This window comes from Chiloscyllium plagiosum, unplaced genomic scaffold (genome assembly GCF_037043375.1).
Source record: "Chiloscyllium plagiosum isolate Xiang-an unplaced genomic scaffold, Cpla_swu_hap1 HiC_scaffold_47, whole genome shotgun sequence".
Lineage (NCBI taxonomy): Eukaryota > Metazoa > Chordata > Chondrichthyes > Orectolobiformes > Hemiscylliidae > Chiloscyllium > Chiloscyllium plagiosum.
Window position 1 is genome coordinate 21,767,852 of NW_028270185.1, and position 25,647 is coordinate 21,793,498.

Here is a 25,647-nt window from a genome sequence, read left to right on the forward strand (position 1 = left end):
TGTATCCTCCTGAAGTCTGCGACTAAGTTTCTCATGTTGGCAGGTTTTGTGTCATTTGCAAACTTTGAAGTTATGCCTTGTTTGCCAAAGTATGGGTCACTGGGAGACAAGGCAGGAGGCTGGAAGAACACAGCAAGCCAGGCAGCGTCGGAGGTGGAGAGGTCGACGTTTCAGGTGTAACCCCTTCTTCAGGATGGTTCAAGTGCGTGTCATTAACAGGTATGAAAGAGGGCAATAGCTGTAACCTAATTACTGTATCCGGGCTGCAAACTACTTGACCACTACTATATCTTTCTGTTCTAGACAGTTCCAAATGGGATGAGAGCGACAGCCCTTGCCATCAAGGCTGCATTCAACCGACTGTGGCATCAAGAAGCCCTGGCAAAACTGGAATCAACTGGTATCAAAGGACAAACTCTCTAGTGGTTGGATATATACCTGGCACAAAGGAAGATGGTTGTGGTTTTTGCAGGTCAGTCATCTCAGTTCCAGGGCATCTCTGCAGGAGTCCCTCAGGGTAGTGTCCTAGGCCCAACCAACTTCAGCTGCCTCACCAAAGACCTTCCCTATATCATAAGGTCAGAAGTGGGGATGTTCGCCAATGATTGCTCAGTGTTCATCACCATTCGCAACTCCTCAGATACTGAAGCAGTCGGTGTCCAAATGCACCAAGATCTGGACAATATACAGGCTTGAGCTGACAAGCATCAAGTAACATTCACACCAAACAAATGCTAGGCAACCAATAAGAGACAATCTAACCACCAACCCTTGACATTCAATGGTGTTTCCATCATTGAATTCTCCCACTATCAACATCCTGGGAGATACCATTGATTGGAAGCTCAATCGGACTCTCCATATAAACAAAGTGGCTGCAAGAACAGGTCAGATAAGCAGGAATATTGAGGCATGTAACACACCTCCTGACTCCCCAAAGCCTGTGCACCAACTACAGAGCACAAGTCACGAGTGGGATGGAATACTCCCCACTGGCCTGGATGAGTCCAGTCCCAACAACACTCGAGAAGCTTGACACCATCCACTATAAAGCAACCGGCCTGATTGGCACTGCGTCCATAAGTATCCACTCCCCCCTCCACCGATGCTCAAACAGCAGCAGTGTGTACTATCTACGAGAAGCACTACAGACATTCACCAAACATCCTTAGGTAGCACATTCCAAACCCAAGGCCACACCCACCTAGAAGGACAAGGGCAGCAGATACATGGGAACACCACCCCCTGCAAGCTCCCCTCCAAGCCATTCACCATCCAAACTTGGCAATGTATCACCATTCTTTCATGGTCACGGGGTCGAAATCCTCCCGAAGGGCATTGTGGGTCAACCCAGCACAAGTGGACTGCAGCGGTTCAAGAAGGCAGCTCACCACCACCCTCTCAAGGGCAACTAGGGATGGGAAATAAATGCCAGCCAGCGATGCCCATATCCCACCGAGTGAATAAAAAAATCCAAAGCATCACTGACCCTTTACGTAAGTCTATTATATTGCTCTTTATCAAATGCCTCTCGAAAGTGCACTACCTCGGGATGCACTGGCTCTTTCAAAGAGCAATCTCAGCTGGTCCCACTCCATTACATTTTCCCCATATCCCTGAGTATTAGTCCAATTCCCCCTTTTGAATAGTTCCAGGAACCAGGAATGTGGATTGAGTTGGAGAAATAAGGGATGTTCCCCTAAGAGCAAAAGAGATTTCTGGGAAATCTGACAGAAGTGCACCAGATTAACCATGTAGACACGGTCAGGCTGCTTTCATTCCTTGTTGGTGCTGGGCCTTAGAGCGGGGCTGAAGGAGGGATGGGGGTTGTGAGCAAGAACATTTTTGACTGAAACACCTGGAACTTGCTGCCTACAAAGGTGATGTAAATGAGTGGATTAATTATTCTGAAAGAAAATTGGATCAACACTTGTGAAGAATATATTGGCAAGCGCTGCAAGTGGGAAAGCAGGAATCTGGGAGTGGCTACACTCTTCAATGGAGAGAGACTGAAAAACTGCAGATGCTGGAATCCAAAGTAGACAGGCAGGAGGCTGAAAGAACACAGCAAGCCAGGCAGCATCAGGATGTGCAGAAGTCAACATTTTAGGTGTAACCCTTCTTCAGGACTGAAGAAGGATTACACCTGAAACATCAACTTCTGCACCTCCTGATGCTGCCTGGCTTGCTGTGTTCCCCCAGCCTCCTGATGCTGCCTGCCTTGCTGTGTTCCCCCAGCCTCCTGATGCTGCCTGCCTTGCTGTGTTCCCCCAGTCTCCTGATGCTGCCTGCCTTGCTGTGATCCCCCAGCCTCCTCATGCTGCCTGCCTTGCTGTGTTCCCCCAGCCTCCTGATGCTGCCTGCCTTGCTGTGTTCCCACAGCCTCCTGATGCAGCCTGTCTTGCTGTGTTCCCCCAGCCTCCTGATGCTGCCTGCCTTGCTGTGTTCCCTCTCCCTCCTGATGCCACCTGGCTTGCTGTGTTCTCCCAGCCTCCTGATGCTGACTGCCTTGCTGTGTTCCCCCAGCCTCCTGATGCAGCCTGCCTTGCTGTGTTCCCCCAGCCTCCTGATGCTGCCTGCCTTGCTGTGTTCCCTCTCCCTCCTGATGCCACCTGCCTTGCTGTATTCCCCCAGCCTCCTGATGCAGCCTGCCTTGCTGTGTTCCCTCAGCCTCCTGATGCTGCCTGCCTTGCTGTGTTCCCTCTCCCTCCTGATGCCACCTGGCTTGCTGTGTTCTCCCAGCCTCCTGATGCTGACTGCCTTGCTGTGTTCCCCCAGCCTCCTGATGCTGCCTGCCTTGCTGTGTTCCCCCAGCCTCCTGATGCTGCCTGCCTTGCTGTATTCCCCCAGCCTCCTGATGCGGCCTGCCTTGCTGTATTCCCTCAGCCTCCTGATGCTGCCTGGCTTGCTGTGTTCCCTCAGCCTCCTGATGCTGCCTGCCTTGCTGTGTTCCCCCAGCCTCCTGATGCTGCCTGCCTTGCTGTGTTCCCCCAGCCTCCTGATGCGGCCTGCCTTGCTGTGTTCCCTCAGCCTCCTGATGCTGCCTGCCTTGCTGTGTTCTCCCAGCCTCCTGATGCTGCCTGCCTTGCTGTGTTCCCTCAGCCTCCTGATGCTGCCTGCCTTGCTGCGTTCCCTCAGCCTCCTGATGCTGCCTGGCTTGCTGTGTTCCCTCAGCCTCCTGATGCTGCCTGCCTTGCTGTGCTCCTCCAGCCTCCTGCTCACCTACTTTGTTCCATGGGGAGTCAGTATGGATTTGAGGGGCTGAATGTCCTCCTGTTGTGCCATGGTGGTAGCGAAATGGACAGCACTTAGCTCATAAAATGTGAACTTTCTGGTGGCCTGAGCTTGTATTGTTGAATTATGACGTCTACAATCTGGAATGGAACTGTAACAGCTGCGTCGTTTCAAAGGGGACCCCTTTTGTGAGATCACGATCCGAACCACACAGAATGTGTATTGTGGCATCATCTCCTTATCAACTGGGGGCTTGGGCTCTTGGGTTGAATTTGTTTTCTTTTATTTTTGTGACAGTACCCCGGGCGTCTCAGCAGGATTCCGAGGGATCCCAGGACAATGCGTTTCTCAGCGGGCGTCTGACTGCTCACCGTCATGAACATCGCCCATGAAGCACTGGCCAAGGAACTGTCATGCCCTGTGTGCCTGGAGCTGTATACCCCACCCGTGCTCGAACTGCCCTGCGGTCATAATTACTGCAAACAATGCATCGAGGCAACCCTCTTCTCTCAGAACTGCACCCACGTGAACGGTCACTTCTTTTGTCCCATGTGTAGAAAAGTAGGAATAGATTGTTGTTCTTAAAATGATCGTTAAAGCTTGGGGGCTCTGCCCCCCTCATTGTTTCAAGTTAAGTGTTGTCAGAAAAGCTTCTATTATCTGGTATATCTTAATATACATAATTAGACAATTGGCACTTAGCATCCAGAGTGGAAGTACAATGGGGATATAGGAAAGGTGAGGCGGATACGGAGAGTCTTCAGAATGACAGAGAGAGATTGGTGAAACAGGCAGCCATTTTGTGGATGACGTTTAGGGGAGTGTTTGTGATACATTTTGGAGTGGTTAAGTCCTTAAAGGTCGCAGGAGCTAAAACGATAAATTCGTAAAGGGGGCGCAGGCACAGAAAGATTTGTGCAAACGCAAATCAGTGAAGGCGGCAGAGTAAGCTGATAAAGCTGCTAAAAAGATACTCCAATGATTCAAATGAACAATCTCAAGATAGGGATCAACAGATTTTGAGATAATCACCACAGCGAGGGACAGCACTGGAAAATGGCATCAAGGTAGATGACCAGCCATGGTCCAGAATGGTGGAGCAGCCTTAACTGTGTGAATCGCTTCATTTTGTTCCAACGTCCTGACAGGATTCTTGAGTTTGCCAAAAGTAAACCGGTGCTCACCCATTGGAAATCACAGGTTTGGCCTTTGTTGGAGTCCATGTCTGTGCACTCCACCTTAGGAAGAGAGCCAAGGGTGCAGAGGAGAGTTAGGAAAATGGTACTAAGGAACTAGGGCTTCAGTTATTTGGAGAGGCAACAGAAGCTGAAATGATTCTTGTTTGAGCAGTTGAGATTAAGGAAATTTTATTGCAGCACTCAAAATTATGAAGAAGGGTCAGTAGCAAAGCAAATTTAAAATATTTTCCAAACAAACAGCGAAGATGAGGACAGGGAAAGGGACATTATAAAATGAAGAGAACAACTTCAAAGAGTGTGCAGAAGGAGACATCTGGATGTAATCAGTGAATAGGTTTTATTAATAGGGGCATACAGCCCACAGTCAAGGAAGTTATAATGAACTTATATAAAACACTAATTCAGTTTCAACTGAAGAACTTTATCCAGTTCTGGGCTCCATACTTTAGAAAAGATATGAAAGCTATGGGAGCAGGGTAAATAGACAAGGTCTTTTCCCTGGGGTGGGGGAGTCCAGAACTACCAGGCGTAACTTTAGGGTGAGGGGGGCAAGATTTAGAAGGGACCTAAGGGGCAACTTTTTCAAACAAAGCGTGGTGCGTGTTTGGAATGAGTAACCAGAGGAAGTGGTGGATGCTGGTACAATTATAACCTTTAATAGGCATCTGGATGGGTATACAGGAAGGGTTTGGAGGGATATGGGCCAAGTGCTGGCAAATGGGAATTGATCATGTTGAGATTTCTGGTTGGACTGAAGGGTCTGTTTCCGTGCTGTATATTTCTATGTCTCTATGACTCATAGTCATTCAAAAGGGGCAAGAACATTATCCATTGGGTTTATGTGCCTCCCTCTCCTTCTCTTTGGAGGAGGTTGTAGCCATAGGAACAGGTGTTGATGTAACCTTGGAAAATTGCTGCTGTCCATCTAATATATTTGTGTACGGTTCTAACAGAGCACCTACACAAAGAGGGAGCAGAAAGGTAATGGGGCTGTTGATCAAGTTGACTGTTTCGGCCTATTGAACTATGTAACACTCAAAATAACACCATTCGGTTTTAATGCTAAAAGGCTTCATCTTTGAGCTTACGACGTCAATTAGAGTTTAACTGTTATCTGATGAAGGTTGGTTTATGTGTGGGTTTTAATTGCTTCTCTTAAACTGAAAGCGTTTACAACAAAAGGTGACATGACTATGATAAGGCACACTGTACTTCCAAATGCATTTCTCTAACCCATTGTCCTCTTCATAAAATAACCTTTTAAAATAAATCGCAAAAATTGTCATTTGCAGGTAAAAGCCATTGTTGACAAAGAAAATTATCATTCATGATATCAGTCTTCCCACGTTTTTCAGTCTCTACACACACATTGCATACATAATCATAGAATCCCGACAGTATGGAAGAAGGCCATTTAGCCCATCGAGTCCACACTGACCCTCCAAAGAGCATCCCATGCGGACCCACTCCCATACTCTATCCCCGTAATCCTGTGTTGCCCACAGGCTGATCTACTCAGCCTGCACATCCCTGGTCAATTCAGCATGGCCAATCCACCGAACCTGGACATCTTTGGACTATGGGAGGAAACCCACACGGACATGGGGAGTATGTGCATGCTCTGCTCTCCCACGGCTGGAATCAAACTCAGGTCCCCGAAGCAGAACTAACCATGGAACCACCGAGTGCCCAATCGGATCACTTTCAACTTTAAAGTGATCGGATCTTCGAAGGACCCATGTGCACATTGTTGGCTATTCGTCTGAAATCTGCTCAATGAAGGGATAATGTTCTTTCTCTAGGAGCTGCGAGGAGAGTTCAATTTCCTTGGCAATTCCTTCAGAACATGCTATGATGGGAACTCTGTCCGGGTACATAAAGCCCACAACATGCAGGTACAGCAGTTCATAAGTCATTCAGAGGGAATGTTGGCATTTGGTGCAAGGCGAATGGAAAATAAAAACTGGAATGTGTTGCTATAGTTGCGCAGGTTAATTGGTGGGACCATACCGAGAGTGTGATGTAGTTTTGGTCTCCTTTTCTTGCCTCCCCGCGCTACAAGCTGTAATTTTGTGTAGTAGCATTTAATAAGGCATATCATCAAAAGCCTTTTGGAAATCTGACATACAGTGCAACAGGCTGCCCTTAATCTGTCGAGAGAGTGTTGCTGGAAAAGCACAGCAGGTCAGGCAGCATCCGAGGAGCAGGAGAATCGACTGTTTTGGGCAAAAACTTTTCCAGCAACACACTCCTGACTCTGATCTCCAGCATCTGCAGCCCTCACTTTCCCCTTTATCTGTTCTGATCGTTGCTGTTTCAAAGGGCTCCAGTAAGTTAATGAAATACTGTTTCCCTTCCACAAAACCATATCAACATTGCCTGATTGCACAGAGATTTTCTATGTCTCCTGCTCTAACCACCTTAATAATAAATTCCAGTCTTTTTTTCATGATGGATGGGAAGCTAGCAGGATCTAGTTGCTTGCTTCTTGTCTGATCTCTTTCTTGATCAGAGACATTACATCTGCTGTTTTCCAATCTTACTGGAGTTTTTCAGAACCTCAGGAATTTTTGGAAAATTAGAACCAATGCCAATTAAAAACTATAATTTCAGCAGCTATTTATTTCACCAACCCAGAATCAGTCCTGTGGACTGGTCGATTTTCAGTCCTAATAATATTTGCAGTGCCCTTACCCTGGTGATCGTAATCGCTTGAAGCTCCTCCCTCCTTCTCACCTCCTTATTTATAATTATTAACCGTTTCTATTCTCTACAGTAAAGACAGACTCAAAAATTTATCCACTGGTTTTTCCTATTTTCCTATTTAATTCCCCAACACACTTTCTCCAGAAGACACTCATTTACTTACTTTTTGCTTCTAAGTATCTGCAGAAACTCTTGACATGTGTTTTCACATTTCTAGCTAGCTTTCTTTATTAATCTTAAGTCATTTTTTACTGACCTTGATATTCTGTCCAATCTTTGAGAAGATTTGGAGCTCAGGTTGATGAGGTAACATCAGTGACGAAACGTCTGAAAGCAAACCTTCCAGCTCAGCGAGCTAACTTACAAAATTATTCTGCCCGATCTTCTGACCTTCGACCATCTTGTGGAATTATACATCTTTTCTCTCAATTTAATACTAACTTTAACCTCATTCATTTGCCAGTAGTGATATTTCTCATTATTCTGTACCCTTTTCTGAGTATTCTGAAATATCTCCTTAAATATCTACCACTGTATTTCCGCTGACCTATCCTGTAAGTTAATTTTCCAGGTGCACTTCAGTCTGTTGCCATGTCCTCATAATTGCCCGTATTTAAGTTTGAAATATTAGTTTTCAATTCATTCTTCTCTTCCTCAAAGTAAAATGTGATATTAAGTTCAATTATGATCACTGTTTCCTTGGGGCACTTTCACAATGAGATCAACAGTTTTAATTGCACGTTGCCAAATCTAGTATAGCCTGCTCACTGTTTGGATCTAGAATATGAGGTGTTAAGAAACTATCCTGAAAATACTAAAACTCATTGCCCATGTCACCTTTGCCAAGATTATTCATTCACCCATCATAGTTTAAAATCTCCTAAAATCATCACCGTATCTTTCTCATAAGCCTCCATTATTTCTTCTGTTATGCCTCATTATACAGCGAGATTATTGTTAAAGGGTACATAAACCACATGACGAGTGAATTCTTACCTTTACTATTTCTTGTCTCCACCCAAACTGATTCGATAGCTCAGTGTCAGAAATAAATAAATCAATTCTATACTTCCAATGTCATCGTTGATTAACAGAGCTACTCCTCCATATTTTCCTTGCTGCTAACATCTAAAATGTTATGTACTCTTAAATACTCATGCACTCCTAGGTTGAATAGCTCTGTCACGTCCTGCCACACTCTGATCATAATTTTTCTACTTAGTTCTTTTCCTTCGTTTTCTTTATTCATTGCAAGTTTGATCTCACGTCGCCAGCATTTAGCTTAAAGCTCTTTGTCCCACTTGGCTATACCAGCATGACACTGGCTTTCCAACTCACCAGAGCAATAATCCCAGTGTGGTTCAGATCAATGCTGTCCCAACAGTACAGTTCCCACTTTTCCCAGTATTGGTACAAGTGTCCCATGAATTGAAATCTGTTTATTGCCCATCAATCTTTGAAACCCTCAGTCAGTTTATTAATCTAATTTACCAATTTCAATTCGCAGGCGGCTCATGGAGTAATCCAAGCATATTATCTTTGGGCCTCTGCTTTTCAATTTAGCCCAAGCTGCTCTTTCTTCCTCAGTAAATCCTCTTTCCTAGTTGTATTTATGTCATTAGTCTCCATGGACCACAGACCCCTCCCACTGCAAATTCCTCTCCAGCCCACAGTAGATGTTCCAAACGATAACACTGTACTGACAACTCTTGCCCTCAGCTGCAGACAACTGTGTTGATCTCCCTGACTATATTGTTCCCTAACAGCACCACGTTCCTATTAATGCACCACTTGAATAACTTCCTGTGCCATGGTGCTGTGGTCAGTTTGTAATCCACCCCTCAACCACTCCTTTCATCCAAGCCTTGAACCAGTTTTACAATTGCAAATCAAGATTAGGATGGTGCTGGAAAAGCACAGCAGATCAGGCAGCATCCGAGGAGCAGGAAAATTGACGTTTCAGGCAACAGCCCTTCATCAGGAACTTTCATAATTTCTGATGAAGGACTTTTGCCTGAAATGTCGATTTTCCTGCTCCTCAGATGCTGCCTGATCTGCTATGCTTTTCCAGCACCACTCTAATCTTGACTCTTCGGCCGGCACGGTGGCACAGTGGTTAGCACTACTGCCTCACAGCGCCAGAGACCCGGGTTCAATTCCCGCCTCAAGCAACTGTCTGTGTGGATTTTGCACATTCTCTCCCTGTCTGCGTGGGTTTCCTCCGGGTGCTCCGGTTTCCTCCCACAGCCCAAAAATGTTCAGGTTAGGTCAATTGGCCATGCTAAATTGCCCGTAGCATTAGGTGAAGGGGTAAGTGTAGGGGAATGGGTCTGGGTGGGTTGCTCTTCGGAGGGTCAGTGTGGACTTGTTGGGCTGAAGGGCCTGTTACTCTAATCTCCAGCATCTGCAGTACCCACCTCTGCCTTACCATTGCAAATGCTGAGTTTCTCCTCCTTCTACTTGATGTGCCTCCACACTTTCCTCACTCACAATCACACCTTCCTGAAGCGGAGCACTGACCAAATCAGATGTGACTGCCTCCTGAGGCAGTGTCCAGGTGATGTTCACCACTTCTTGAAGTGTTGCAGTGTCTGCAGCTGGATCTCCAACTCAAATCCTGAACCAAAGTTCCAGGAGTCACAGACTCTTACTGTAGCGATTGCACCAAGGGCAGCCAGATGGACCACATAGAATAGGAGTTCCCTGATTGGGGCTATTAACCCGGTCCAATCAGGGAGCCCTGGCTGACATGTAAACAGGAGTGTCAGAGGATCTGTTCACTCTGAGGGAGCAGGATCAATGTCAAAGGTTCTCCAAATGTAAATAAAGGGTGACTTGGTGATGGGATACTGACCTCTGGAGTTATTTCATTACACCGGACGGATTTACCCTGAATCACATCACCATCCAAGAGCTTCTACATTCACACCATCTGCCATGCTTTTTTTCCTGTGCCTTAACTAATTAGTTATTTCATTATAATTAAATTACTATTTCATCTCACTACCACTTATGGGATAAGTAAACCTTAAATATCCAATAAAACTCACCATTTAAGAATAAATGAATGATGGAATATTAGTTTCTTTTATAACAGTAGATATTTTAGATTGTTCAAAAAATTTTACATTAGTTTTTCCAAATTCCAGCACTTTACACACACTCGCTAATAGCAGCTACTAACCAATCAACTTCTGGATTTCTTGTGATGTTATTGTTTGCTTATTTGCATCTTTTCAGTTGGATCTTTTTCTTGTCCAGCCTCAGGTTTATCAAGCTCTCTCCAGCAGTTATATTAGATTCTGTCTGCGGTCTGCGATGGTTTCCTCAAGTATATTTCCCCATCCATTTAGTCAGGAGATCAGCCATGATAGCGTCCACTCCAGCAAAATCGCTGACTGTCTCATACTCTGCATTGATCCCCTTCTGACGCAGTAGAAATGCCGAGCAGCTTGCACAATTACCTGATTGGCATTCAGTATGTCATTAGAAAGCTGTTCCTCCCATCCAACTTCACTCAACAGTAACCAGCCTTCACATGCCCAGTGATAATGGCCTTTACCCTTGGCGTGCTTAGCAAAATTTCTTTCAATAGTTGGCATGGCATGTTGAGATCTCTTCAAAGCCTTACTGCAGTCCATTACTATGGTTCGAATCCATTCTGCACGAGTTGTCACCTTTGCAATTACTCCCTTCTTTTCTCACTCCTATGTTTTTGTCTTCAGATTGGACTGGAGAGCAACAGGGACTCTCCTTGGCAATTATTGAATTGCTCTCACACTCAACCACTACAATAAATGGCAGATGTACAGATGGATCTGGGCATAGAGGTCCATAGGTCCCTGAAAGGGCCAACACAGGTGGATAAGGTGGTCATACTGCACCCTTCCCTTCATTGGCCGAATATAACAGTTGGCGAGTTATGTTATAGCTGTATAAAACTTTAGTGAGGCCATATTTGGAATATTCTGGTCGCCTCACGACCAGAAAGATGCTTTGCAGAGGTTCCAGAGAAGTTTTACCAGGATGTTGCTTAGTCTGGAGGGGGTTTTAGCTATGAACGGAGGTTGGACAAACTCCGAATTGTTTTCACTGAAAAGGCAGGGGGTGAGGGGACGATCTGTCAGAGCTCTACAAAATTAGGTGAGGCACAGGTAGGGTGGACAGTCGCAGGCTTTTTTACCCAGGGTGGGCGCAGTTCAAAGTGAGAGGGGGAGGTGTGGGGAAAATCTTTCACCCAGAGGGTAGTCAGCATCTGGAATGCTCTGCCAATGGAGGTGCTGGAAGCAGGCATGTTAGCAACATTTAAGGGGTATCATGGTAGACACGTTAGTGGGAGGTGAACAGAAACGGTGTAAGGGCAATAAGTGGTTTGCTGGCCAGTGGGTCCTGTTCTTGTGCTGGATTGTGTACTATATTCATCAGCTAGGCATCAGCTAACCTGTAAAAACATTTCTGTGATCTTCTATGATATGTCCAATAATAAATTGTTTGGTGCCCTGCAAAATGCTGGGACATTTGCGGTTATTAATTCAAGCTTTAACTTTCTTCAGTTGAGGTGAGTGGATTTTGTTTAATGTCCACTGTCTGGAACTGAGGTCTTCATTCTTCCCAGTGCACTGGGCTCTCAGTTTCACTACCTCGACACTGTCCTATCCCCCCTAGTCCAGGAACTCCCCACATACGTTCGAGACACCACCCACGCCCTCCACCTCCTCCAAGACTTCCGTTTCCCCGGCCCCCAACACCTCATCTTCACCATGGATATCCAATCCCTCTACACCTCCATCCGCCATGACCAGAGCCTCCAAGCCCTCCGTTTTTTCCTCTCCAGACGTTCCCAACAGTACCCCTCCACCGACACTCTCATTCGTTTGGCCGAACTGGTCCTCACCCTTAACAATTTCTCCTTTGAATCCTCCCACTTCCTCCAGACCAAAGGGGTAGCCATGGGCACACGTATGGGCCCCAGCTATGCCTGTCTCTTTGTTGGCTACGTAGAGCAGTTGATCTTCCGTAATTACACCGGCACCACTCCCCACCTCTTCCTCCGCTACATTGATGACTGCATTGGCGCCACCTCGTGCTCCCGCGAGGAGGTTGAGCAATTCATCAACTTCACCAACACATTCCACCCTGACCTTAAATTTACCTGGACCATCTCTGACACCTCCCTCCCCTTCCTGGACCTCTCCATCTCCATCAGTGACGACCGACTTGACACTGACATCTTCTACAAACCCACCGACTCCCACAGCTACCTGGATTACACCTCTTCCCACCCTACCTCTTGCAAAAATGCCATCCCGTATTCCCAATTCCTCCGCCTCCGCCGTATCTGCTCCCAGGAGGAGCGGTTCCACCATAGAACACACCAGATGGCCTCCTTCTTTAGAGACCGCAATTTCCCTTCCCACGTGGTTAAAGATGCCCTCCAACGCATCTCATCCACATCCCGCACCTCCGCCCTCAGACCCAACCCCTCCAACCGCAACAAGGACAGAACGCCCCTGGTGCTCACCTTCCACCCTACCAACCTTCGCATAAACCAAATCATCCGCCGACATTTCCGCCACCTCCAAACAGACCCCACCACCAGGGATATATTTCCCTCCCCACCCCTCTCCGCCTTCCGCAAAGACCGTTCCCTCCGTGACTACCTGGTCAGGTCCACGCCCCCCTACGACCCACCCTCCCATCCTGGCACTTTCCCCTGCCACCGCAGGAACTGTAAAACCTGCGCCCACACCTCCTCCCTCACCTCCATCCAAGGCCCCAAAGGAGCTTTCCACATCCATCAAAGTTTTACCTGCACATCCACTAATATCATCTATTGTATCCGTTGCTCCCGATGCGGTCTCCTCTACATTGGGGAGACTGGACGCCTCCTAGCAGAGCGCTTTAGGGAACATCTCCGAGACACCCGCACCAATCAACCACATCGCCCAGTGGCTCAACATTTCAACTCCCCCTCCCACTCTGCCGAGGATATGGAGGTGCTGGGCCTCCTCCACCGCCGCTCCCTCACCACCAGACGCCTGGAGGAAGAACGCCTCATCTTCCGCCTCGGAACACTTCAACCACAGGGCATCAATGAGGATTTTAACAGTTTCCTCATTTCCCCTTCCCCCACCTCATCCTAGCTTCTAACCTCCAGAAACTCGATCCCCTGACCTGTCCGGACTTGTCCGACCTGCCCAGCTCCTTTTCCACCTATCCACTCCACCCTCTCCTCCCTGACCTATCACCTTCATCTCCTTCCCCACTGACCTATTGTACTCTATGCCACTCTCTCCCACCCCCACCCTCCTCTAGCTTATCTCTCCATGCTTCAGGCTCTCTGCCTTTATTCCTGATGAAGGGCTTTTGCCCGAAACGTCGATTTTGCCTGTCCTCGGATGCTGCCTGAATTGCTGTGCTCTTCCAGCACCACTGATCCAGAATCTCAGTTTCACTTGTCCCCCTGGGGTGACTATTATTCCATCAGATAAACCTCAACCTTATCTTCCATGTTTCCATTCCTGGGTCACCATTTTGCACCACGTTGTAAGGTCTGGGATGCTCACGATGTTACAGGAATCACCAGTGTCTGTCTGACACATCATACTCTCCTTCTGCAGTCATCACCTTTAACAGTCACAATCCAGATCTAACAATACCACCTTGGTGTATAGTGTAGAGTGAGTCATCAGCATCATCTGTTATCTCTCCAGCAGCCGGTTTTAAAGACTTGCTTCTCTTCCTTGAAAACAAAGTGATTTAGCTTCTTCCAGTTAAAGCACTGCTTTCTCTATGCTGGATATCTTTCCTTTCCATTCACCAGGCATCCTCCACAACATTTAAATCCTGTCATCTAGCCTTGATCTTTATTCTGCCTCATATGGAAATACTTTACTTTTCCCATTATGCTGGGCTTGTTTACTCTCAGTATAAGGTCTTGACTGTCCTTGCATTAATATTGAATGTAGGTTTGCTCGCTGAGCTGCAAGGTTCACTTTCAGACGTTTCGTCACCATACCAAGTAACATCTTCAGTGAGCCTCCGGACAAAGCCTTTCATATTCTCTATTTGATGACTGATAACCTCAGAGCTTCTGCACAGGGATAGCTTTCCCTCAGTAAATGGCAGGATCTCTTTTCCTAAAACAACCCAATTCCTGATCTCTCAGGTTTGGTCAAAATTAAGATTCAGCCTGACGTCACAGTGCAGTCATGTATTGATCAACATTTTCCCTTTCTTCCTGATCTGTGATGTTAAACGCATATCGTTTACAAGTAAAATTGGCCTTTAATATTTCTCCAATTTAGATTTCCTGCTTCTCAATAAGAACTACGGTACAATAAAGTTTGCAGCACATTTCCCTAGCATTGACAAAATTGCTACCCTTGTTTGTTCTGGTATTCTGTTCAACTCTCTATTTATTTCACAATTTTGTCATTAAGATGAGTAGTCATCCCAACTCTATCTTGTCTCATTTTCCATCACCATTGTAGCAGGGATTGGAAACTTCAAAGCCACCCTGACTCACCCAGTAATGCAAAGTTGTAGATACAATTCCAAATATTCCATACTGTTTCTTACCCTAGCTAGCTCTCCTCCAGCTTTCAAAATCCACATTATTTCACCTGCTCAGTTCTGACACTGTGGTTCACATGTTAGCTTTAATGCTTTGCCTTAATAAATTGAAAGCACTTGGAAAGATCAAGTCACTGTGCGCATTTCATAGAGTCCCTACAGTGCCATTCAGCCTACTAAGTCTGCACTAACCCTCTGGAGAGAATCCCACCCAAACCCAGACCCCTACTCTATCCCCGTAATATGACTAACCCACCTAGCCTTCACATCCCTAGACATTATGGACAATTCAACATGGCCAATCCACCTAACCTGCACATCTTTGAACTGTGGAATGGGAGGAACCATAAACATAGAAAATAGGCACAGGAGGAAGCCATTCGGCCCTTCGAGCTCGTGAGCACCCGAAGGAAACTCACGCAGAGAACGTGCAAAATCCACACAACAATCATCCAAGGCTGGAATCGAACTTGGGGCCTTTGCGCTGTGAGGCAGCAGTGCTAACCACTGACCAAAGTGTTGCCCCCGACTCCTTAGTGGGGGAGTAGGGGTTGGAGTTGGGTGGGGGGTGCATGTCGATTGGTTGGATGACCAGCGTGGATCAGATTGATCCTCATTCTGGCCGAGATGGATTTTGGATCTGTCTCCTTGCCCCACCCACAGTGGAGCTCATTCGGACCTGGACCTGCCTTTGGACTAAACCTGGAGCTGATAAATCTATCAAAACTTGGTACAGATTGAAAAGAATATTGTTTTGAAAAGTGGCTTTTCTGATGTTAAGCAGAAACCAAGAAATGCAACTTATTGCCAATTCGAAAGAGAAAGCATTGCGTATGGAACAAGAGAGGGTTGCTGAAATTAGCCTGTAATTGACCTCAGAATGAGTTAACTTACAATGATCATAGCAGGGATAAGTAGTTTCTCTAGGCCAGGCGACCCATGTTCAAGTCTCATCTGTCCTGAGCCCCATTCCTGATGAAGGGTGCTTGCCCAAAACGTCGATTCTCCTGCTCCCCGGATGCTGCCTGACCTGCTCTGCTTTTCCAGCACCACACGCTTGACTTGTGAACTGACTGGTTCAACCTTAGAACACAGCTCACTGCAATAACATAATGCAAAGCCTTATGTAATGTAGCTTGCTCTGAACAAAACCAACAGACATACACCAGTCACTCATGAGAAGGATCTCAAATGGTGAGAACAGTTGTATTTATATAATGCTGTTAACAACAACAGAATGATCCCAAATGCTTTAAAACAACACAAGGGAGTATACTTAAGTGAGAAATCAGGAGGGCAGAAAAGGGACATGAGATATCTTTGGCAAGTAAGGAGAATCCAAATGGATTTTAGAATACATTAAGGACAAAAGGGCAACTAGGGAGAGAATAGGATACCCTCAAAGATCAGCAAGGCGGCCTTTGTGTGGAGCCGCAGGAGATGGGGCAGATACTAAGCGAGTATTTTGCATCAGTGTTATTGTAAGAAGGACATGGAAGATATAGAATGTGAGGAAACAGATGGTAACATCTTGAAAAATGTCCAGATTACAGAGGACGTGGTGCTGGATGTCTTAAAATGCAAAAAGGTGAATAAATCCCGAGGACTTGATCAGGTGTACCCGAGAACTCTGTGGGAAGCTAGGGAAGTGATTGCTGGGCCCCTTGCTAAAATATTTGTATCATCGATAGTCACAGGTAAGGTGGCGGAAGACTGGAGGTGGTGCCATTATTTAAGGAAGGTGGTAAGGAAAAGGCAGGGAGTTAAAGCCTGACATCAGTGGTGGGCAAGTTGTTGGAGGGAAAATGAGGGACAGGATTTGTATGTATTTGAATAGGCAAGGACTGATTCGGGATAGTCAACATGGCTTTGTACATGGGAAATCATGTCTCACAAACTTGACTGAATGTTTTGAAGAAGTGATGAAGAGGACTGATGAGGCAAAGCGGTAGACGTGATCTATATGGTCTTCAGGAAGGTGTTCGACAAGGTTCCTCATGGTAGACTGGTTAGCAAGGTTAGATCTCATGGAATACAGGGAGAACCAGCCATATGGATACAGAACTGTCTCAAAAGGTAGAAGATTGAGGGTAGTGGTGGAGGGTTGCTTTTCAGACTGGAGGCCTGTGACCAGTGGAGTGCCACAAGGCACTCCACTGGGTCCTCTACTTTTTGTCATTTATACAAATAATTTGAATGTAAACATAGAAGGTATAGTTTGTAAGTTTGTAGATGACACCGTGGACAGTGAAGAAGGTTACCTCAGATTACAATGGGATCTTGATCAGATGGGTAAATGGGCCAAGGAGTGGCAGATGGAGTTTAATTTAAATAAATGTGAGGTGCTGCATTTTGGAAAGGCAAATCAGGGCAGGACTTATACACTTAATGGTAAGGTCCTGGGGAGTGTTGTTGAACAACGAGACCTTGGAGTGCAGGTTCATAGCTCCTTGAAAGTGGAATCACAGGTAGATAGGATAGTGAAGAAGGCATTTGGTATGCTTTCCTTTATTGGTCAGAGTATTGAGTACAGGAGTTGGGAGGTCATGTTGCGGCTGTACAGGACATTGGTTAGGCCACTGTTGGAATATTGCATGCAATTCTGGTCTCCGTCCTATCGGAAGGATGTGGTTGCCAGGGTTGGAGTGTTTGAGCTACAGGGAGAGGCTGAATAGGCTGGGGCTGTTTTCTATATAGCGTCGGAGGCTGAGGGATGACATTACAAAGGTTTTTAAAATCATGAGGGGCATGGATAGGGTAAAGAGGCAAAGTATTTTCCCTGGGGTAGGGGAGTCCAGATCTAGTTCAAAATTGGTGCAAAGATTTGTAGCTCGGGTGCTCGTTGTTGTGGTTCTGTTCGCCGAGCTGGGAATTTGTGTTGCAGACATTTCGTCCCCTGTCTAGGTGACATCCTCAGTGCTTGGGAGCCTCCTGTGAAGCGCTTCTGTGATATTTCCTCCGGCATTTGTAGTGGTAGTTCAAACCACTACAAATGCCAGAGGAAAGATCACAGAAGCGCTTCACAGGAGGCTCCCAAGCACTGAGGAGTCCAGATCTAGAGGGCATAGGTTTAGAGTTAGAGGGGTAAGATATAAAAGAGATCTAAGGGGCAACCTTTTCATTCAAAGGGTGGTGCATGTATGGAATGAGCTGTCGGAGGAAGTGGTTAAGGCTGGTACAATTACAGCATTTAAAAGGCATCTGGATGGGAACATGATTAGGAAGGGTTTAGAGAGATATGGGCAAAGTGCTGGCAAATGGGACTAGATTGGGTTGGGATATCTGGTCAGCATGGATGAGTTGGACTGAAGGGTCTGTTTCCACGCTGTACATCTCTATAACTCTAAATACTTTTGACGCACCGCCTCATTTCAAATTTAGGAAGCATGGCAACCAATTTGCACAGAGCAAGCTCCCACAAACAATAACATGCTAATGAACAGGTAACTTACTGAATTTAGCCAAGACAAGCTTGAAACTCACATAAACAGGAGAACAATTGCTCTAATGGATCTGTTGTTTGCTTAATTAACATCCCTTCTCAGCTCACCTACCTGCGTGGAAAAGGGATCGGGATCTTAAAACGAAACATTTTTGCAGAAAATGTGCTGGACAAGTTTAAGCAGGAGTTGGAGATTATCTGCAACAAGGAACTGAGCCAGAAAACTCAAATGTGTGACAAGCATGAAGAGGAACTCATGAATCTGGTGAGTGTTGCAGCTCCATTTTAAAGAAACTACACACATTTCTTTTTCCCCAAAGTAAGTCCATTTCCTTCATGGTTAATTCAGTTGGCTACAAATTTTTGGACTTGGATAATTTGTTTCGGTGAGGACGCAGACTTCAAACACCAGCTGAAAAGGGGGCGACACCGAGCGAGAAACCACCCCACCCCAATATACCCCCCTGGGTCCATGCCATTTCTTTCGGGGAGCAACATTTCCTCCTGTCTCCCCAACCCTTAAAGTGACCAGAGGCTTTGCAGGCAAATTCCACAAACTTTCCACTTCTTGCCCGTGCTGAGGCTGAACAAACATAAACGAAGCTGAGGAGAAAATGGCAACCCATCACCCTCACACACACTCAACGAAGGTGTCGCACCAGAAACTTCTTGCCTCCTCTGATTCCCAACAACAGTCCCTCCACAACTGGATAATCTGGGAGAGACAAAATACAACTGAGAATACCAACTTCAGGTGAACTGGTCTATAGTTTCTGATTTTCTCTGCCTCCCCTATTTAAAAGTGAGCATTTGCTATCCTCCAATCTGTAGCAACTGTTGTTCAATGGAATCTTGGAAGTTGACCATCGACACGTCCCACTATTTCTAGGGCCTCTTCCTGAGATGTAGCTTATCAGGCCTTGGGGATTTATCAGCCTTCAGTCCCACAGATTTCCTCAACTCCATTTCCCAACGAATACTGATTTCCTTCACTTCCTCCCTCTCACTAAACGCTGTGCTCCCAACATTTCTCGTATTTGTGCCCTCCTTTGTGAACACCGAATCAAAGCGTGAATGTAGCTTATCAGCCATTTCTTTGTTCCCAATTATCAAGTCTCCCATTTCTGTCTGTAAGAGAGCTACATTCATCCTTAGCAACACCTTTCTCCTCACAAACCTATAAAAATCTGACTGTAAAAGTTGTGTGTTCCTCAGAAGCTTACACATGTGCTCTATTTTCCCTTTCTTAATTAATCCCGTTGTCCTCCATTGCTGAATTCTAAACCGTTTCCATTCCTCAGGTCAGTTGCTTTTCCTGGCCGATTTATACGTCTCTTCCTTGGATCTAACACTATCTCTAACTTTCCTGGTAAGCCACGATTTGGCTTCCTTTTCCATTTTACTTTTGTGTCTGAGGAGAATGAATAATTACTGCAGTTCACCTGGGCACTCTTTGAATGTTTGGCATTGCCCTGTCACCTTCATCACTTTAAGGAACATTCCCCCAATCTATCATAGCCAACTCACACCATTGTGGCTTCCTGTATTTGCATCCAGGACCCCAGTCTCAGAATCAACTTGTGTCACTCTTCTCCTTGACTATAAATTCTATGATGAGCTTGGAAGTAGGCCATTCAGCCCATTGAGCCTGCCCTGCTGTTCATAACGATAATGGCTGTCCAAACACTTCACTGCCTTTTAGCCACCCTACATCCACTGTAAACCACTGGTAATCAGAAATCAATCAATCTCTGCTTTCTACACAATCACAGACTGAGCTTCCACAGCCTTCTGTGATAGAAGATTCACAACCCTCTGAATAAACAAAATGTCCTTATCTCGGACCTAAGTGGCATCTCTCTCATTTTTAAATTATGTCCCCAGTTCCAAACTCCACAGCCAAGGGAAACACCAACCTATATCTATCCAGTTGCATCTACCTTGTCTTCCCTTTAATTAAATTTCCAAATCAATGCTCACAGCTGTGGCCCACGTCCGGATTCTTGTGGTCATAGTCTCCCAAAATGAGATCGATCTACTTATGTCGAGAGCGTGGTGCTGGAAAAGCACAGCAGGTCAGGCAGCATCCGGGGAGCAGGAGAATCGACGTTTCAGGCAAACGCCCTTCATGCGTTCTTAATAGACAGAAAACAATCCTCAATCCATGTCAGTATCTTAAAGCATATGGAATAGGAGGCAATGTTTACTGACCAGCCTCCAGAGACACTTTAACAAAAGCCTTCTGAAACTCTAAATATACTACATCCATGGACCCTCCTTTGTGAACACCGAATCAAAGTATGAATGTAGCTCATCAGCTAATTCTTTGTTCCCCATATTCTGTCTGACAGAAAGCAGAGAGTTGGGATAAGAGGTTCTTTTTCGGAATGGTAGCTGGTGACAAGCGGTGTCCCACAGGGTTCACTGTTGGGGCCGCAGCTGTTCACATTATATATTAATGATCTGGATGAAGGGACTGGGGGCATTCTAGCGAAGTTTGCCGATGATACAAAGTTAGGTGGATAGGCAGGTAGTACTGAGGAAGTGGGGAGGCTGCAGAAGGATCTAGACAGTTTGGGAGAGTGGTCCAGGAAGTGGCTGATGAAGTTCAATGTGAGCAAATGCGAGGTCTTGCACTTTGGAAAAAAGAATACAAGCATGGACTACTTTCTAAACGGTGAGAAAATTCATAACACCAAAGTACAAAGGGATCTGAGAGTGCTAGTCGAGGATTCTCTAAAGGTAAACATGCAGGTTGAATCCGTGATTAAGAAAGTGAATGCAATGTTGTCATTTATCTCAAGAGGGTTGGAATATAAAAGCACCGTTGTGCTACTGAGACTTTATAAAGCTCTGGTTAGGCCCCATTTGGAGTACTGTGTCCAGTTTTGGGCCTCACACCTCAGGAAGGACATACTGGCACTGGAGCGTGTCCAGCGGAGATTCACACGGATGATCCCTGGAATGGTAGGTCTAACATATGAGGAACGGCTGAGGATCCTGGGATTGTATTCATTGGAGTTTAGAAGATTAAGGGGAGATCTAATAGAAACTTACAAGATAATACCTGGCTTGGAAAGGGTGGACGCTAGGAAATTGTTTCCGTTAGGCGAGGAGACTAGGACCCGTGGACACAGCCTTAGAATTAGAGGGGGTAAATTCAGAACAGAAATGCGGAGACATTTCTTCAGCCAGAGAGTGGTGGGCCTGTGGAATTCATTGCCGCAGAGTGCAGTGGAAGCCGGGATGCTAAATGTCTTCAAGGCAGAGGTTGATAAATTCTTGATGTCACAAGGAATTAAGGGCTACGGGGAGAATGCGGGTAAGTGGAGTTGAAATCCCCATCAGCCATGATTGAATGGCGGAGTGGACTCGATGGGCTGAATGGCCTTACTTCCACCCTATGTCTTATGGTCTTATGATCTTAACCATAATGCTGAGTCAAAATCCTGGAACTCCCTCCCTAATGGCATTTGTAGGTGTATCTCCAGCACACAGACTTCAGTGATTCAAGAAAGGAGCTCACCACCATCTTCTCAAGGGCAGCTCGGAAAACAATAAATGCCCATATGCCCACGAATGAACAAAATAAAACTCAAAAACTCCAACAATTTTGTCAAACGTGATTTCCTATTCACAAATCCATGCCCAGCATGTCCAACCAGATTATTATCAAAAAAACTGTCTGTTTTTCCCCATCCTTTACAATTGACTGCAGCATTTACCTATCCTGGTGTAAGGCTATCACGTCTGTTTTTCTCTCTCTCTCTCTCTCCCTTCCTAAATAGTGGGGTGACATTAACCAATTTGCAGGAACCATTCCAGAATCTGTAGGAATTTGGAATATAATTTGGAGTTTTATGGGACTGCTGGGGATTACAAAGCAAGGGAGGGGCAGACCATACAGACTGAAGTTTTACATCAAGGGCTACGTTTGACTGGGGCTAAAGTGCTTTGGAAAATTCATCTCGTTCAAATAATGGAAACATTGTAACCCCTCAATCAGCACCTCCATCCTCTCTTGCTTTCTGCTGCATTTGTTTTATTTGTGGGAAATGTAATTGTCTCTCAGACGCTCTGATCTGCCTAGATGCTGGTCTCTCTTCTCTGTCCACCTTACTTAGCCTTAGTTCCTATCTCTCTCTCGCTTCAAACCTCTCATTCCCCACTTTCCTACCTCTTGCAATTTTTCTTTTTGATCTCAATCTTGTCCCTTTCACTACCTCTTCCCATATTCGCCTTCGATCTCGCTCCCTCTCAAAGCGCAATATGGGGGTGGTTTTGAGATTTTCGTCCCCTGCAAAGGGACAGCACGGTGGCTCAGTGGTTAGCACCGCTGCCTCACAGCACTAGGGACCCAGGTTCGATTCCAGCCTTGGGTGACTGTCTGTGTGGAGTTTGCACATTCTCCCCGTGTCTGCATGGGTTTCCTCTGGGTGCTCTGGCTTCCATCCAAGGCCTGCAGGTCAGGTGAATTGGCCATGCTAAATTGCCCATAGTGTTAGGCGCGTTAGTCAGGGATAAATATGGGAAATGGGTCTGGGTGGGTTACTCTTTGGAGGGTCGGTGTGGACTTGTTGGGCCGAAGGGCCTGTTCCCACACTGTAGGGAATCTAATCTAATCAGATAGACTCAGACTCTGCAAATGAATCAGAGGCCAGTCAATTTGCATGTTCCTGACATCACAATGTGCAATTTCTTCTCTAATGTAAGATTCTAAGTGAGTCTCAGGGCTGTGTTGGTGAACCAGAAGGTGAGATGCACCACACAGTGTCTGACAATGTTCCTTCACTATCCCAAGTTGTGCTGTTTTCACAGATGTGCTTACACGATGATATGCCCATATGCAGCATCTGCAAGCTGTTTGGAGACCACAAGTCTCACAACGTCGCTAAGCTCTCCGATGTTTATCAACAAAGGAAAAAATGCTTCACTGAAGATATGAAGTCTCTCCACATGAGGAGTGAGAACGCGTCAGGAACCATCCAGGTACCTGCCCCAATCTGATCAACCATTCTCATCTGCAGAAATATCTAGTGTTTATACTCTATCTCAAATCTGACTGAGCCAAAGACAGGGATGTGGCCCCTTACTGATCAGGTCTGAATCACCTCCCCACTCCCATTGGCTATCAGAGACACCTAACAATGAGCAGGCAGCTTAGCAGGTCGAGGGGGTAGCTCAGTCGGAACATGTCCCATATGAGAGTAGGCAGTTCAGTATTTGGAAGGTTCTCAGGTTCTTGTTTAGTGTCTCAGGGCTCCGAGAACACCACTGACTGCTGCTGATCTGCTGAAAACCACATGTGCCAGGTGAGGAAGACAGGACAGACTCAGCCCTGAAGGCCCAAAGTTTGGCAATCTCTCACTCATCCATCTCCAGGTATTCCTAATGATCAGTGGTTACTCAGGAGAGGAAAGTTTTCCAGATATGAATTAGATCCGGTGTGAGGTATGGAGAGTGTTGGAACAGTCAATAATACTGGCCCGAGACTAAGCAAAACATTGACCATAAACACATCCCACACTGACCCCTATACTAATGTCCATACTGATTCTATACTGAGCTCAGTTCTGATCCTGTACAGAAGATATATTGATGCCCATAGTGATTCCCAAAATGATCCTATACTGACCCCGATACAGACCCTATACTGACCCCTATACAGACCCAATACTGAGGTCCAATCTGACCCAATACTGAGGTCCATACAGACCCAATACTGAGGCCAAAAGTAAATCACCCCACCCCACTCCAATGCTATGTAAACATATATTATGAAGAAATTCTGTGCGTATGCCAATGGAAAACGCAATTCCTACATCTGTATGAACACTACATAACTGTACCAACATCACATAACCAGTACTCATAGTCCATATGAGTAACAACAGTCCAACCCTGTACCGACACCTTTAATGGAAAGGTACACCCGTAACAGTACCTTCACCACATTCCAAATTCCGTACATAGACCTCGTACTGACACACCACTCAGCAAGCACTGAGCACTGTACCAAGACCCAACGGGGAAACCCATGCTGAGATTCAGCACAGACACCACACTGATATCCCACATCAAGACCCCATACCAGTTCCCCTAATGAAACGCTGCACTGAGACCTACGACCCAAACGACTCACCGAGACCCCACACTGAGGGACACAGTGAGACCCCACACTGAGGGACCACAGTGAGACCCCACAGTGAGACCCCACACTGAGGGGACACAGTGAGACCCCACACTGAGGGACCACAGTGAGACCATACACTGAGGGACCACAGTGAGACCCCACACTGAGGGACCTCAGTGAGACCCCACACTGAGGGACCACAGTGAGACCCCACACTGAGGGACCACAGTGAGACCGCACACTGAGAGACCACAGTGAGACCCCACACTGAGGGGACACAGTGAGACCCCACACTGAGGGGACACAGTGAGACCCCACACTGAGACCCCACACTGAGGGACCACAGTGATACCCCACACTGAGGGGACACAGTGAGACCCCACACTGAGGGACCACAGTGAGACCCCACACTGAGACCCCACACTGAGGGACCACAGTGATACCCCACACTGAGGGGACACAGTGAGACCCCACACTGAGGGGACACAGTGAGACCCCACACTGAGGGACCACAGTGAGACCCCACACTGAGGGACCACAGTGAGACCGCACACTGAGGGACCACAGTGAGACCCCACACTGAGGGACCACAGTGAGACCCCACACTGAGGGGACCACAGTGAGACCCCACACTGAGGGACCACAGTGAGACCCCACACTGAGGGACCACAGTGAGACCCCACACTGAGGGACCACACTGAGGGACCACAGTGATACCCCACACTGAGGGGACACAGTGAGACCCCACACTGAGGGGACACAGTGAGACCCCACACTGAGGGGACACAGTGAGACCCCACACTGAGGGACCACAGTGAGACCCCACACTGAGGGACCACAGTGAGACCCCACACTGAGGGACCACAGTGAGACCACAGTGCCACAGATTCACCTGCACTTCCATATCCGCCACAGATTCACCTGCACTTCCATATCCGCCACAGATTCACCTGCACCTCCACCCACATCATCTACTGCATCCGCTGCAGCCGGTGTGGCCTCCTCTATATTGGGGAGACAGGCCGCCTACTTGCGGAGCGATTCAGAGAGCACCTCTGGGCCACCCGGACGAACCAACCCAACCAACCTGTGGCACAGCATTTCAACTCCCCCTCCCACTCCACCGAGGATATGCAGGTCATTGGACTCATCCACCGCCAAACCACAACAACCCGACGGTCGGAGGAGGAGCGTCTTATCTTCCGACTGGGAACCCTCCAACCGCAGGGGATGAACTTGGACTTCACCAGTTTCTTCATCCCCCCTCCCCCCACCTTGTCTCAGCCGGATCCTTCCAGCCCGGCACCGCCTTCCTGACCTGCAGTCTTCTTCTTGACCTCTCCGCCTCCATCCTACTC

At 46.7% G+C, this 25,647-nt stretch overlaps 1 protein-coding gene across 1 annotated transcript in view; it reads left to right on the top strand.

The window, feature by feature from the left end:
* Positions 1 to 3,609: 3,609 nt before the first annotated feature.
* LOC122542715 (tripartite motif-containing protein 54-like) overlaps positions 3,610 to 25,647 on the top strand; it is a 31,189-nt gene continuing 9,151 nt past the window's right edge. Inside the window, exons 1-3 of the mRNA XM_043680696.2 lie at positions 3,610 to 3,795; positions 18,260 to 18,421; positions 22,975 to 23,145. Coding sequence (XP_043536631.1) covers positions 3,610 to 3,795; positions 18,260 to 18,421; positions 22,975 to 23,145 — 519 coding nt within the window. The remainder of the gene's footprint in view (positions 3,796 to 18,259; positions 18,422 to 22,974; positions 23,146 to 25,647) is intronic.